The sequence below is a fragment of the Dryobates pubescens genome, chromosome Z, assembly GCF_014839835.1.
Source record: "Dryobates pubescens isolate bDryPub1 chromosome Z, bDryPub1.pri, whole genome shotgun sequence".
NCBI classification, from domain to species: Eukaryota; Metazoa; Chordata; class Aves; order Piciformes; family Picidae; genus Dryobates; species Dryobates pubescens.
In genome coordinates this window covers 11,415,707-11,431,415 of record NC_071657.1, presented here as the reverse complement: position 1 = coordinate 11,431,415, position 15,709 = coordinate 11,415,707, and the positions used below count along the sequence as shown (strand labels likewise).

Here is a 15,709-nt window from a genome sequence, read left to right as displayed (position 1 = left end):
TGTTTATTGAATTTACTTCACTGACTCTCTTACTCCGAGAGCACAAAACAAGGCCCATTTCATAACCACATACATTAGACAATTCACAAATATCTGATGTGTGGCTATTTGCATTTCACTGCTTCAGCCCTGCTATATTAAAGGAATATGAAATCAAGCCATTCTACTGTACTTATTTACAATTCAAAACCATTCAAAGTAGGGAAGGACAACAGGAGAAAGAGGTGGCAACAAGATGATTTTCCAATGCAGCACAGGAAATATATTTTTCCTCAACTGAAACCTCAAAGAGCACCTTAGGTATCCGAAGTCTACATCTTTTAGAGCAATTACAGCTTAGAACACAACACAGTGGGAATGCTATCATGACCATAATCTTGACAATTGTTGATAGCACTTTCAAGACATGAAAAAATCTTGCTTCCTCAAATAATGCCATCTACTGAATTCACACATTCTAATTATTTTGCTAAATCAAACATCTAAAATATCACTGGGGAACCACAAGAGGAGAACTGACAAGGCCACAACACCTTGCTGACATTTCAACATTATCTTAGTACTCTAGTGGCACAGATCAGTCTTCCAACTCATCAGTTTGTGATTGCTACAAGCAACACAGATCAAGGAAAAACAGCCACTACTCTGACTTTTTAAAAAGTGTTTTAAAATTACTTAAAAGAAATAATAAAAGAAGGTTAAACCAACAATGTTGTCCTTAAAAAGAGAAAGACTTCCTGTAAGAGGTACAGTGCAAGCATATGACAAGTTTCACATCATTCTACTCCAATCTTCACGCTGACATCAAAAGGAGTTTCTGCCTGTAAGATCCCTTCATACCTCAGTGGTCTAGGAAGGGTGAGTGTGCTATGCCCACTGTCCAAGATAAAACATTTTCTATGACTTATGGGGCACCAGTGACCGTGTCCAACCAACAGAGTTTTCAGGCATTAAATAATCACCACCTCTCTGGGGTCCCTTCCCAGTAAACATGCTCCAAAGCATACACAAGTGACTGCCACCTCCTGCTAATTCCCTTCACAGGGACATCTCACTTGCAGGACCAGGCCATTTCTCAATATACCATTCCACCACCCAGCTCCATAGCCCTCCTCCCCTGCAAAGAGCAGTGTCTGCAAGTGGCAGACTCCAAACTCAGAGCAATGCTTTCTCGCTCCATCATATCCCGCTAGTTCATTTCCTAGCGCCACCACAGCCACTGCAAAGACATCTTTGGAGGGCTCCTGCAGGTGTCCAGCATTTCTTTAACTGCACTAGAAGCAAAGGGCAGCTGTGTGGTTACTCCATGGGGACCAGTGGTCCTGTTTCCACAGATTTGCCATATACTGGAAGCGGGGCAGCTCTTCCACAACAGCCTGCCAGTCCAGCACAGCTCACAGTTTGGTCTCTTCAGTGCTACCAGCCGCCCATCTCCAACCAAGGGCTACCTTTGCAAACTGAACCCTAAATACTCTTGTTACCACTAGCCCATGACTCTGACAAAACCAGTCAGCTCCTGGCTCTGAACACACATTTTTTCTTCGGGGTCCTCTCCAGTTGTGAGATGACTGTCACAATTCCTACCCATCCCTTTCACAGCTGGCAAGTCTTACACTGGTCAACACATTATTTGCACCAACTCCTCCTATACAAAAGGCACACTTGCAACCTAAATGCCCAATACCAAAAACTACAACTCCTTCCAACTCTCAACACACTGCAAATGCTCCAGCCCCAGACCACACCAGATCTAGCTGCTACCTACTTTCCCCACTTATAACTGTCACAGACAAAATAAACTCAGGGAATTCTATTTAAATCATTGCAAGTTAACAGCCAATTACTTACAGATTTGGGTACTGAGGAATAAAAGACAAATAATCAAACTTTTAGGGATACACTTTGTGTGCTCCTTCCCCAGTCTCGGCTTCAGTCAATTGTATTTTCTCCCCTCCTTTCTACCTGTACTGCTCATTTCCACTGCTCCTTACTCTCAGTCCCTCCCAAACTCTTCAGTGAGGACACACAGATGGCAAAGGTCAGTGTTTAACGATTGGTTTTTTATTGTCACACCTTGCTTCTTACTCATTTTCCTCCACTGTTGGTTGCTAATTAACTGTTACTCTGCTCTAGCAGGCATACCTGCTTTGGAGTCACTTACCTACAGCATGTAATCCTTTGGCAGAGTCTCTGCCCCACTAGGGGTCTGCCATAGGCTGCAGTCTCCTCAGAGGTGGGTCACCACCAGAGTGGAGTCCACCAGAGTATCCCCATGGCAGCACAGTCACAGCCCCTTCATTGGTATGTATGTATGTATACTTGCTCTGCCATGGTTTACTTGCAGCCCACAGTCCATTTCTGTAGTGTCCTTTCTACAATGTGCAGCCCCCACAGGAGGCAGAGCTTTTGAGAATGTAGCTCTTGTGGCATGGACTGCCCACCAACATCCCTTTTCTCTGGTTTCTCCTCTGTTCTCTCCTGTCTTTTAGTGTATCTTGTCCTTTTTCCTCCTGTTTATCCTCTCATATGTCTTTCCCTATGTCTCCATTTGTGTCTTCTGCCCCTCACAGCTGCCACTCTTCCTTAAAGATTTATGAGCAGCAGCACCGTATGGTGCTCTATGATCCCACTGTATCAACATTCATCAGATCGGGTGAGAGTTCAGCATGCAATGGGTTGTTTTCATCAGGTTTAAATCTCTCAGGAATCAACGGTGCCCAGATATCCTTGCAGCTCCTTAGGACTGAAATCCCGCCATTTGTGCCCAAGACAACCATACAGTTAGTTTTCACCAAAGAGGCTAATTGTCTGTGTAAATATACTATCTAAAGTGCAGAAATTATTAGCTCTTCAGCTATTTCACATTTAAAACACAAACAAAAAACAAGGTAACCATAACCAAGGGTAGCCAGAGTGAATCTCTAGCATCCATGAATACAAGAGGACCTTTGCCTTCAACAAGGGCTGGGGTTGATGACAGATACCCATCAGATGCACGTACCACAGCAAGAAAGGAGAATAAATGTGCACAAGCAAACCAAAAAGGAACTCAGATATTTTCTAATCCTTGTAGCAATGCAACAGTGACCTTTCATTTAAGGCAGCAAAAAAGCATGGACTTCTACAGAAAGAAAGGTATACTCTTAAACCTTTCCCCACATACCCACAATTACTTTGCCAAGCTCAAGCAAGAATGTGCTTTGTTTGTCAGACACCAACATGGAAACGCTCCTCACAAACTCTTTTCCCTTAGGTTACAAAGAAGGATCTAGATTCATTGTATATACTTCTTTTTGCAAGTACCATGGTTATTCTGGTGTACACTCATTGCACAGTCAAAAAGCACGCGTTTTATAGCTGCTGTGCACGTTGGTCGCCCGCTGCCGGTGCAAAAGCCTCGCTTTACAGGTGCACCAGCGGACAGCAAAACCCAAGCCTTCCTCAGCAGCGCTGAAGGCAAAGAAGTAAATATCACGGACTGAAAGCAGGCGGCATAGCCCCACAAAGACTGGCTTTTCGCGAAGGCGGATGGATGGCAAGGCATCGGCTATGCCCTCACCTCAGCGCACCCGCCCCCGGGAAGCCAGCCAGGCCTCAGGCCGGGGGCCGCAGGTGTGTCCCTACGGCCCCGCGACAACAGCCAGGCAGGTGGCTCCCCGTGCCTGACACTCGGGGTTACGAGCAGGGGGGAAGCGCTGCCGCCAGCCCGCGGGAAAGGCGGTGCGCTGCCGGGGGCCGAGGCCCGCAGCCCCGCTCCTCAGCGCGATGGCGGGCGGGGTGGAGGGGGACGGGGAACAACGCCGGCGCTACAAACACACACACGCACCCCTGCCGCCCGCCGCGGCCCGTGCTTACGTGTATATGATGGACATGAAGTGCATAAGCCACAGCACGACGAAGAGGATGAGCCCGAAGATGGCGAGTCCCTCCAGGGCCAGAGCCAGCACGGCCATCCCCGGGGCGCGTAGGCCTGGCAGAAGCCGGCGACGGAGAAGGGGCGAAGTGAGGGAGGGTCGCTGGGCGGCCTGACGGCGTGCGGAGCAGCGACTGCTGCGGGCGGGCTCTCGAGTTGCCTGCTGCGGCGGCTGCTCCTGCTGCTGCTGCTGTTTCGGCAGCGGCTGCTCCTGCTCCTGCTGCTGCTGTTTCGGCAGCGGCTGCTCCTGCTGCTGCGGCGGCGGCTGCTGCTGCTCCTACCCCGGCCCAGCGGCCTCCGCACCGCCAGCCACTCTCACACTGCCGAGCAGCCGACCGCAGCCCAGCCTGGCCTACCCTGCCACTGCCCGCCCCCCGCCTTTCTGACAGACGCAGGCTCCGCCCGCTCCCCGCTGGCGGCTGGCCCCGAAGAGGCGGGGAGGGCAGTCACGGGGCTGGCGGTGACGGCAGGCGAGGGCGGGTGTCTCAGTCCCTTTACCGCACCTCTCTTGTCCTGGGCGCAGGGCAGGGTTCGGCCCGGTGTCTTGTGCCGCCGTCGGTTGCGTGACCTTGGGAGAGTCTCCTTCGGGTTGGCGGGAGGGAGGTGCGGGGCCGGGAGCGGTGGCGGAGGCGGCGGCAGCGACAGGCGCGGTGGCAGGCAGGGCGCGGCGCGGTCCGGCCCAGCAATAGCCGCCGGGGAGGGGTGCGGACCCCGCCGCTCCTTGTCCTCAAACTTTGCTGGTGGCTTTGAATAGCGCTGCCAGCCCCGCAAAGGCCTCGTAGCCGCAGCTGAGTGACCGTAGCCCTTCAGCTACAGAAGCAGGGCTTGTGGCAGGCGGTGGTTGCCGAGCTGATGTTTCACAAATGGCCTGGCAGAGCCGCCCAGCTTTTACTATTTGTGATTTATTGGTGGATTTGTGTGCGTGAAAGCTTTGTACTCGGTGATCTTGAATGCTGCAGGGGAGGACTGCTATTTCCAGCCTAGGTGTGCACCTGTAAGTCAGTCACAGTCATTTGGTGCTGTGCGTCCCTGAGTCAGGCCAGCCACCGACAGGACTGGGGCAATGCCAGCAGTCATGCTGAGGGCACCATCGGACAGGACGGGCAGTGTCTGAGCAACCCGGCGCCTGCCAACCTTGGCAGCTGAACCCAGGACAAGTGCCCGGTAAATTTAAGGGTGTTGCTCCTCACTAGTCACCTAAGCCATCGAGACTTCCCTTTGTTTTATTACAGTGTTGATGACAATTCCTGTCCCTGTTAATGTTGCCTCAAACCATTTTGAGGGTTTTCAGCACATCTGTTCAGCTTCTAGAGTTTAGTGTTGGGATCCGGGGTTAGAAACATCAATTTATCTCTCCTGTTGATTGTGTAATGGGCAAACATGCATTGCATTAACCATTTTAAATTTAACTCCATTAATCTGGGGTATGCTGCAGGAAGATAAATTTACTTGAGTGCCAGTGCCTGCATGCTGAGCTTGCCAGATGCAAGTTAGCTCCAGTTTGGAAGAAGCAGATCATGGTTACTTGTCCTTGAGAACATACATGTATTTTTAACTCAGGACTCTTGGTCAGTAGCACAAGCTGAAACAGGTTGCCTTGGGAGGTGGTGGAAGCCCCATCCCTGGAGGTTTTTAAGGCCAGGCTGGATCTCGCTCTGAACAACTTGATCTAGTGTGAGGTGTCCATGCCCATGGCAGGGTGGGGTTGGAACTAGGTGATCCTTGAGATCCCTTCCAACCTTAACAATTCTACAGAGAGCTACCAGCATGATTAAGGGACTGGGGCATGTGCCCTCTGATGAGGGGTTGAGAGCCCTGGGGCTTTTTAGTCTGGAGAAGACTGAGAGGGGGGTTAATAAATGTTTATATATATCTGAAGGGCTGAAGGTCAAGAGGGAAGGGACAGGCTCTGCTCACTTGCACCCTGTGATAGAACAAGGGGTAATGGATATAAACTACAGCACAGGAGGTACCACCTCAACATGAGGAGGAACTTCTTCACTGAGAGAGTCACAGAGCCCTGGAACAGGCTGCCCAGAGAGATGTGGAGTCTCCTTCTCTGGAGACTTTCAAGACCCATCTAGATGTGTTCCTGTGTGACCTGTGCTAGATTCTATGGTCCTGCTCTGGCAGGGGGGTTGGACTCGATGATCTTCAAAGGTCCCTTCCAACCCCTAACATCCTATGATCCAATGATTCTAAGCTGAACATTGCAGCATATGCATGCTCTCTAAGACATTAATTTGTTGTCTTCCGCAATCCTAGTTATTCATGCAGATGAACAAGCATTCACAAATTCTGCTTAAAAACTCTATCATACTGGTTTGGGTTTTTTTTGAACAACCTATTCACACTGCGGCTGCTTTAACACTGTAAAAGAGTTAGGTTTCAAGATAGCTCTAGTGATGTATGAGAAGTTAGGATGTAAAGATTTACAGGTGACTTTCTCTCAGAAAAGGTAGAGTCTCAAATGGTGTGGCAGGAATAGTCACATTAAAAACAATTTGAAAGTTAAAAACTACTGATAACTTTGGTAAGAACAAGTGAGTTATCAGTCCATCCTATATCCAGCACTGCCTGTGTAGTCTGTTAGTTTTTGCTTAACATGGGTTCCCGCAGAAATGGTGGCCAGCAACATATCTTTACACTGACCTCAGTGTTTTAATAGTAGAAGTTCCTTCCAATTTTCAAGTAAAGCATACCGCCTTAGTTTTCAAATTACCCTGTCACGGATTCTGTTCATGTTTCATTTGTAACTGAAAGTGACAGTTTCCTTTCCTTTCCTTTCCTTTCCTTTCCTTTCCTTTCCTTTCCTTTCCTTTCCTTTCCTTTCCTTTCCTTTCCTTTCCTTTCCTTTCCTTTCCTTTCCTTTCCTTTCCTTTCCTTGCCTTTCCTTGCCTTTCCTTGCCTTTCCTTGCCTTTCCTTGCCTTGCCTTGCCTTGCCTTGCCTTGCCTTGCCTTGCCTTGCCTTGCCTTGCCTTGCCTTTCCAAACCTTTCCTTACCTTCCCAAACCTTCCCTTCCCTTCATTATGACTCCAACAATCACATTTATATTGACTTTAAATGGCCACAGTGGCCATCATACACATTCTATAGCCATGGTTTGTCATGCCCAGTTTTGACACTGTTACAAGACTAGCCTAGCCAGAGAATTATAAGCTGATACATATGGTTAGAACATAGCTGATACAACCCTTGTGTAGAAGGAGTGCATCTCTCTCCCAAAGCAGAAACAGCCTACACAAACCAGTATCTTACATTGAAATGATGACAGTGCAGTGAATTTGGGAAGATTGAGGGCCCATGTTCAATAGTCAGTTGAGGTGACAAACTTTTTTAGTCCAACCCATCTGCAGTAAGCAGGGACATCCCTAACTAGATCAGGTTGCCCAGAGCCCCATCAAGCCTGGCCTTGGATGTCTCCAGGGATGGGACCCCCATCACCTCCTGGGCAACCTGTTGCAGTGTTCCACCACTGTCATAGCAAATAAATTCTTCCTAATGTCCAACCTAAATCTACCCTTCTCTAGTTTAAAACCATTGCCACTTGTCCTATTGCTGCATGCCTTTGGAAACACTCCTTCCCCAGCTTTCTTGTAGGCCCTCTTCAGGTATTGGAAGGCTGCTATAAGGTCTCCCCAGAGCTTTTTTCTCCAGGTTGAACAATCCCAACTCTTGCAGCCTGTCTTTGTAGAAGTGGTGTTCCTTTGCACCCTCGGCATCAGGTCCATGTCCTTGAGTTGAGGGTTAAAGAACTGGATGCAGTACTCCAGGTAAGTTCTCACCAGAGCTGAGTGGCAGAATCGCCCCTCTCAATCTGCTGGCCATGCTTCTTGTGATGCAGCCTAGGATGTGATGGGCTTTTTGGGCTGCACACTATTGTTTTATGTCCAGCATTTCATCCACCAACACCTTCAAGTCCTTTTCCACAGGGCTGCTCTCCATGTCATCATCCCCCAGCCTGTATTGATGATGAGGATTGTCTGACCCAGGCACAGGACCTTGCACTTGGCCTTTTTGAACCTCATAAGGTTCACCTGGGCTGACTTCTCCAGCTTGTCCAGGTCCCTCTGTATGACATCCTGTTCCTCTGGCCCACTGAACACACCACTCAGCTTGGTGTCGTCTGCAAACTTGCTGAGGGTGCACTCAGTCCCACTGTCTGTATCATTGAGAAGATACTAAACAGCACTGGTCCCAGAGGGGCACCGCTTGTCACCCATCTCCATCAAGACACTGACCACTACTGTCAGGATGTGACTGTCCAGCTAATTCTTATCAACTGAACAGCTCACCCATTGAATCCATATCTTCAGCTTAGGGAGAATGATGTTGTGGGGGACCATGTCATGGTGGAGAGGAGTCAGATAGGGTAATGCCTTTGACATGAGTAACTTCTATAGTGAAACTCTGCCATGTAGATTCTTTAAGCAGGTGTATTATGTATAGTGTGGGAGCTAAGAAAAGAGTAAAGACTTGGTGGAACAAGGGGCCATCTGGTGCTTTAGCAGTTCGGTGTTAAGAGGTCATACTCCTGGTCTCCCCTCTGTTAATGTAGAGTGAGCTGCAATTCACAGAAAGCAGTATTCCTCAGTGCAAACCTGCCTCCTCCTCAAAGATGCCCTATCATGCCTTGGAGGCATGGTGCAACCTGGTATTTTAATCAGATGCTTTGGACTTAGATTAAAACCAAATAAACAACCCTCACATGTGCTGTGGAGCAACTGTTGTTCCATTCACCATTTTGCCAAAACAATCAGTGAATTTAGTTAGCAGCATTTGAGTGTAGCTTTGTTGCAGACTGGAGAAAAAAAATATTAATGTAATTAAATTAATATTTAACCCTTCCTAAGGGTTCTAAATGGCCTAGTCATGAGATTTGTTATTCCAGCAGCAAATATTGTGCTGTGTAAACACTTAATGTGATTTTTAATTGATAAAAAAGTGATGCATATATGTAGATCATTAGCAAAAGAGCACTAGCTTGTTAACCTGTAGTGATATTGAGAAGACCCTGGAAACCAAAACAATAAAAGTTTCTCTTACTGCTGTGTCTGTAGGAGCTTTTAAACTGTAGACAGACCTTTCAGTTTGCTCCCAAACCATTACAGTTTCTGTTAAAAATCATAGTTTACATAAGCTTTAGAAAGATAGAATTCTGCCTTAGTTCTCTAGAGGTCTTCTGATGGCAAAAGTTTTTCACTGTGATTCCATGTATGGATGGATTTTAAATGTATTTTAAACCCTCTGAAAAGCTATTTCACAGCTTGTGTGTGCCTTTGTTAGTATATTCTCTGTAGGTATATTCTCTGCAGTATATTCTCTGCAGGTCACCATACTATGACTGTTTCTGTTCAGAATTACATCACTGAAGTTCTGAGCAAGAGGAAGGCAAGAACAAATTAGCTTTCTCTTGTCCATGTGCATTTTTCTTTATGAAAATATGGAGAAAAGGAGGCAGACATTGTAATTCTTACTTGTGCATAATGGTTAGGTCCATTCATGCATCTGCACTCTGAAAGTGATTTATTATAAAGGAAATGTGCATTGGTAGGAATTGCGTGCCTTCGAAACAAAGTTTTAATAATTAAAACTCTGAAAAGTCTTAGAATCATAGAATCATAGAATCAATAAGGTGGGAAAAGACCTCCTCCAAGGCTGAGCAGGATGTTGTGAATGTATGAATAACCTTGTAACACAGTACCTTTTTTAATTCCTTTTCTTTGAATTGAATAAATGTTGTTTGTTACTGTTCAGCATGTGTGTTGCCATGCAAAAGTTATGTCTTGTTGTTACACAAATGTTAGGTCTTGCAGCTTTCTCTTGTTTAAATATCCTTTGTTTAGATTGGGGGGGGGGGGGGGGGGGGGGGGGAAAGGTGGAGGGCATGCAGCCATTAGCTGGATTGAATACAGCAATACAGGCAGTTGCTTTCTGCCTGTTTGTTTCTCCGCCTAAGTTAAGTTCAGAATTGTTGAAGGCTTAGAGCACTTGTAAATATTGTGGAAAAGTCTTGTCTAGTAGTGGGAAGAGAGAGAGACCAAGTGTACCAGAACTCGGCCAGTATCCTCTTTATTTGGCAGCAACAAGTTCCCTAATCAGCATGTGTAAAGTGGCCCATGAGGTTTAAGAAATGCAGTTCTCAGCTAGCCTTAGCAGAGGCGGTCTCTTGTCTGTTAGAGTGTTTCAACAAAACAACCACCATGAAAATTAGACGCCAGAGCTCTTACAAATGCCCAAGAATAGAAAAAGTTAAACCTAAAGCTTGCAGTGAAAGCTCAAAGTACAACTGCCTAAGGAGTGAACCTTCCCTACATTTGATCTTTGGAAATCTTTTTGTAATGTAAAACATGTTTAAAAAACCATAAATTATATTTCTCAGTATTGGAAGATCCATGCAGGTGTTTCAGTTACATGGTATATTTCTTGGGAAGCTTATCCAGGTCTGCACCAACCTATAAACCTTCTCCCTAGTATTGCTACTAAAATCAGTTATGCTTACACAGTCAGTGCCAAACTTTTAAATACTTGGAGAAGAATTAGAAAACTGAAGTAAATCATCTAGAGTCACAGAATAGTTGAGTTTGGAAGAGACCTCAGTACATCACCTTAGGTGACGACAGAGATTGGAATCAATACAGCTGATCAGTATGGTCTAGTATTGATCCTTTATTGCTTCAGGGTTGTTCGATTATAATGCAAGCATAGTACAGAGCAGACAGTAGAGCTGAGAGGCTAGTAAGAAGTGCATAGAAGAAGTGCGTAGTAAGAAAACCTTTACAACTTGTATAAACTCGGAGGGCATTGCTGGCATGGCTTCATTGGCCCCTCAGAAGTGACCACACACTATCACTATTGATTATTGGTTAAACTAGTAATAACACACAAGACTGTTGATGCACGTGTGCATCCTGTGATTCCAAGATAACTCTCTGTGTTTACAGCTACCAGTGTCCTGCTTTGGTTACACGGTGCAGGCACAGCACTGTTCTGCTACGCTGCTAGCCACTTCCGCACCCATGCTGGACATGGCCTGCCACCATGTCAGGCTCTAGGCCTACACTGCCAGATTGCTCACACTGCTTATTGCGACCATTACCACACATCACCTCTTCCAACCTTCTGTTCAAGCAGGGTCCATTATAGCAGTTTGCCCAGTTTGGAGTCTATCTCCTTCCTCATTACTCCCTCCAGTCAGGTATTTGTGCATGTTGTTAACATTGGTGAGACACTGGACCAGGTTGCCTAGGGAGGTGGTAGAAGCCCCATTCCTAGAAGTTTTTAAGGCCAGGCTGGATGGGGCTCTGAGCAACCTGACCTAGTGTGAGGGGTCCCTGCCCATGGTGGGAGGGTTGGAACTAGTGTGAGGTGTCCCTGCCCATGGCAGGAGCATTGGAACTAGGTAATCCTTGAAGTCACTTCCAACCCTAACAATTCTATGATTCTATAACATGAGCCAGAGTCTTCTCTTCTCCAGGCTGAACAATCCCAGCTCTCTCAGCCTCTCTTCATAAGACAGATACTGCAATCTTTCCATCATCTTTCTGAGGGTGCACCTTATCATTAATGAAGATATCAAGCAGCATTGGCTCCACTATTAACCCCCAATGCACTCCAGTAGTGACTGGCCTCCAGATGGACTTCATGACACTGATCACATGGCTTGGATCCTGTCTATTCAGCCAGCTTTCTGTCTGTCTATACCCTTATCTAGCTCATTCCTTGTCAGTTTGTCTATGAGGATATTGAGGGACATAGTGTTGAAATCCTTCTTAAAGTTCAGATTCACAACATCCAAGTATCACCCCTTGTTCACCAAATCTGTCACCTAGTCATAGAAGGCTATTGTCCTGGTTAAGCATGGTCACTGCTGCGTGAATCCACGCTGACTACTTCCAGGCATATCTGTTTTCCTTAGGTTTACAAATTGTTTTCAGAACTAGTTAATCCATTACCTTCCCAGGGGCTGGGATGAGGTTGATCAGCCTGTAGTTGCCTGGCTCTAGCTTCTTGCTCTTGTGGGAAGCAGGAGGGACATAGGCTTTCTCATAGTCCTTAGGAACCTCCCCTGATCTGCTTGATCTTTCAAAGACAGACAAAAGTGGCCTCATCATGATATCAGCCAGCACTTGTAGCACTTGCAACCCATCAGATCATCATGAGCATCCGTCTCAGTTCAAAGTTCCCTAAACTAATACTCCTTCACTGAAGGCAGTCACAGAGTACTTCAGTCTTCTCCATGCCCTTAGTCACAAAGTACTCCCCTCTCCCTCCACCTCCAGCAATGGTCCCACATTTGCTATCACAGTATCACTAAGGTAGGAAGAGACCTCAAAGATCATTGAGTCCAACCTGTCACCACAGACCTCATGACTAGACCATGGCACCAAGTGCCACGTCCAATCCCCTCTTGAACACCTCCAGGGACGGTGACTCCACCACCTCCCTGGGCAGCACATTCCAATGGCAAATCACTCTCTCCATGAAGAACTTTCTCCTCACTTCAAGGCTAAACTTCCCCTGGCGCAGCTTGAGACTGTGTCCCCTTGTTCTGGTGCTGGTTGCTAGAGAAAAGAGACAACCCCTTCCTGGCTACAACCACCTTTCAGGTAGTTGTAGAGAGCAATGAAGTCACCCCTGAGCCTCCTCTTCTCCAGGCTAAACAACCCCAGCTCCCTCAGCCTCTCCTCATAGGGCTTGTGCTCAAGGCCTCTCCCCAGCCTTGTTGCCCTTCTCTGGACACATTCAAGTGTCTCGATGTCCTTCCTAAACTGAGGGGCCCAGAACTGGACACAGTACTCAAGGTGTGGCCTAATCAATGCAGAGTCCAGGGGCACAATGACCTCCCTTTTCCTGCTGGCCACACTATTCCTAATGCACGCCAGTCTTCCTTTTGCTACAGGGTACTTGAAGAAACTTTCATAGCATCATAGAATAGTAGGGGTTGGGAGGGACTTCTGGAGATCTTTGATTCCAGCTGCCCTGCCAAAGCAGGATGACCCAGGGCAGGTCATGCTGAAATGCATCCAGGTGGGTCTTGAACGTCTCTAGAGGAGGAGACTCCACACCCTCTCTAGGCAGCCTAATCCAGTGCTTTGTTGCCCTTACAGTAAAGAAGTCTTTCCTCATATTGAGGTTGAACTTCCTGTGGTCTAGTTTGTATCCATTGCTCCTTGTCTTATCACAGGACACTATTGAAAAGAGTTTGGCCCTTCCTTCTTGACACCCCTCAGACATTTATAAACATTGGTATGATCTCCTTTCAGTCTTTTCCAAACTGAACAGACCCAGGTCCCTTTCTTCACAAGACAGATGTTCCAGTTCCTTAATCATCCTTGCAGACCTCTATTGGACACTCCAGTATATCCCAGTTCCTCTTGAACTGGGAAGCCAAGAACTGGACACAATATTCCAGCTTTCACAGTTTTCTTCACATTCCTTCTCAGATTCAACTCCAGACAGACTGTGCTTTCTCTACATACTCGGAGAGTGTTTGTATTCCTCCTGGGTTTCTTGTCCTCCTCCCACCTCTTGCAAGATTAGTTTTTGTCTTCAGATTTGGTCAGGAACACTTGCTCATCCATGCAGGACTTTTCAGGCTTTTTCCTTTGTTGCTCTTTATTGCTTTTCCCTCACTCTCTTTTGAAGTTCTTACTGTTCATTCTGGCCACCATTCTGTTTTAATGGCTCTGTTTCCTATCTTGTCCAGCCTTCTTATCTTCTTGTTGTCTGAGTCTCTTTTATTCAAATTTACTCAGTCCCTGCTTGCTCCCTAGATTGCATTCTGTCACATTTCACAGGCATTTATTCTTCAGAATCCACCCCACAACATGATTGCTCTGTATCGTTCTCTCCAGAATTTCTTCTTTAATTTCCAGTTGTCAGTGAGCAAGAATAATGTGAATTTGTTATAGATAAGTGTTAACAGTTTAATTTTTTCCACTTCCATTGCCTTTTTTTTTTTTCCTTTGCCTTCCCTTCTCTCCATTTTTATTGTGCTGCCCCACTGGTCTAGAAGACAAAACAAAACAAAACAAAACAAAACAAAACAAAACAAAACAACCCACCATTTTTTTTTAAGCTCAGAGCTAGAGTCAAAAAGGGTGAGGTCAAAGGAAAACATGATAAGGGGAATAGAGACAGTAGTGTTTTCTTTTGCTTTTAAAAAAAATGTAATGTCCTGCCAACATCCTCCCAGATTACATGCCCCTTCTGGGGAATACCATGGTATCCTCACTTCCTGGCCACAGCATTTAAATTACAACTGAACCACAGGCTAAGGAGGATGGCCGAGGCTCTGCCTGAGTGGTGATCCAAGAAAAAAGGATGGTGATGAGGGTGGGAGCATCTGGCTGAAACAGCTCAGTATCTGTGATATTTTGTCACATCTGAGGTTTTCCCCATAGAATTTATGTGAATCTTTCATGGAAAATGTTGTCTGAGGTATAAAACCAACTGATATATTGATTTTTTTACATATATATATATATATATATATATATATATATATATATATAAAACCTCAGATACCATCATATATATAATTTCTTTATTACATTATGTCAGTCCTGTAAGGAATAAGCAAACAGCTTCCCTTTAAGAGCTACATCTGTTTGCAGATGTCCATGGAATTCTACATGCTGAGCAGAATATACGTGAAAATGTAGTTGTGGTTTTTTAAGGACCAAGAAATAGTATCACAGTATCACAGTGTCACCAAGGTTGGAAGAGACCTCAAAGACCATCAAGTCCAACCTGTCACCACAGACCTCATGACTAGACCGTGGCACCAAGTGCCACGTCCAATCCCCTCTTGAACACCTCCAGGGACGGTGACTCCACCACCTCCCCTCCTCACCTCAAGGCTAACCTTCCCCTGGCCAGCTTGAGACTGTGTCCCCTATAGAAATACTGAATACGAACACAGAGAGGGAAGGAGAAGGTCATCCGGTCTTACAACTTTTCACTCTGTTTAGACAATGTTTTAAATTCATGTTTTCCATTAATAGTTCTGATAACAAACTGGCTTTTTTTCAAAAGGGTCTTCAAGAAGTTGTTGGGTTTCATTGTCCAGTTAGGTACATACTGTGCAGAGACTTTTTCACTCTGATTATTTTTCTTTTATTCATCGTGCTGAGTTTGCAATTCTCGTCGCCTCATAATGGTTGATGTCCTGCACGGACAATTCAGTTTTATAAAGATAAAGAGAATGATCAAACAAAATTGCAAATTGATTAGGTAGGTGAATCTCGCATGACTTTTGAAAGACCAAGCATTCTTTCAATGCTAGACTTTCTTAGAGGTCCCATCAACACAAATGTTTTTGCCAATAAAAATGTCCAATAGAAAAGTGCTGAGTGCGAGTTAAAAAGCATTCCATCAAGAAGCAGGTAGTCAAGTTTCTTTTCCAGACATTAAATCCAAGGAGGCACTCCTGGGTTTTAGCATCTAGCAGTTCTTTGTGCTGTGAAACTGTTGCATTCTTCTTAACCCAGGCAAAGGTGCTTAAAATCCAGCATCTCAGAGACTGAAATGTAAAGTTGTTTGGGGAGTTAGGAACCAAAGGCATCCAGCAAGGGTTAGAACTGGGGGAAAGAATTTGGTGTGGGAGCAACACAAAAGAAATTGGGGTCAGAGGGCCCCACTGGTCTAGAAGACAAAACAAAACAAAACAAAACAAAACAACCCACCATTTTTTTTTAAGCTCAGAGCTAGAGTCAAAAAGGGTGAGATCAAGGGAAAACATGATAAGGGGAATAGACTATCCACATGAGAAGCAAGATAAGCAGTAATAT

At 45.9% G+C, this 15,709-nt stretch overlaps 1 protein-coding gene across 1 annotated transcript in view; it reads right to left on the bottom strand.

The window, feature by feature from the left end:
- The window catches only part of UGCG (UDP-glucose ceramide glucosyltransferase), a 30,247-nt gene extending 26,170 nt beyond the window's left edge, over positions 1–4,077 (bottom strand). The window contains exon 1 of the mRNA XM_054178598.1: positions 3,856–4,077. Within this exon, the coding sequence (XP_054034573.1) occupies positions 3,856–3,953 (98 nt within the window). The 5' untranslated portion in view covers positions 3,954–4,077. The remainder of the gene's footprint in view (positions 1–3,855) is intronic.
- Between the last annotated feature and the right edge of the window lie 11,632 nt (positions 4,078–15,709).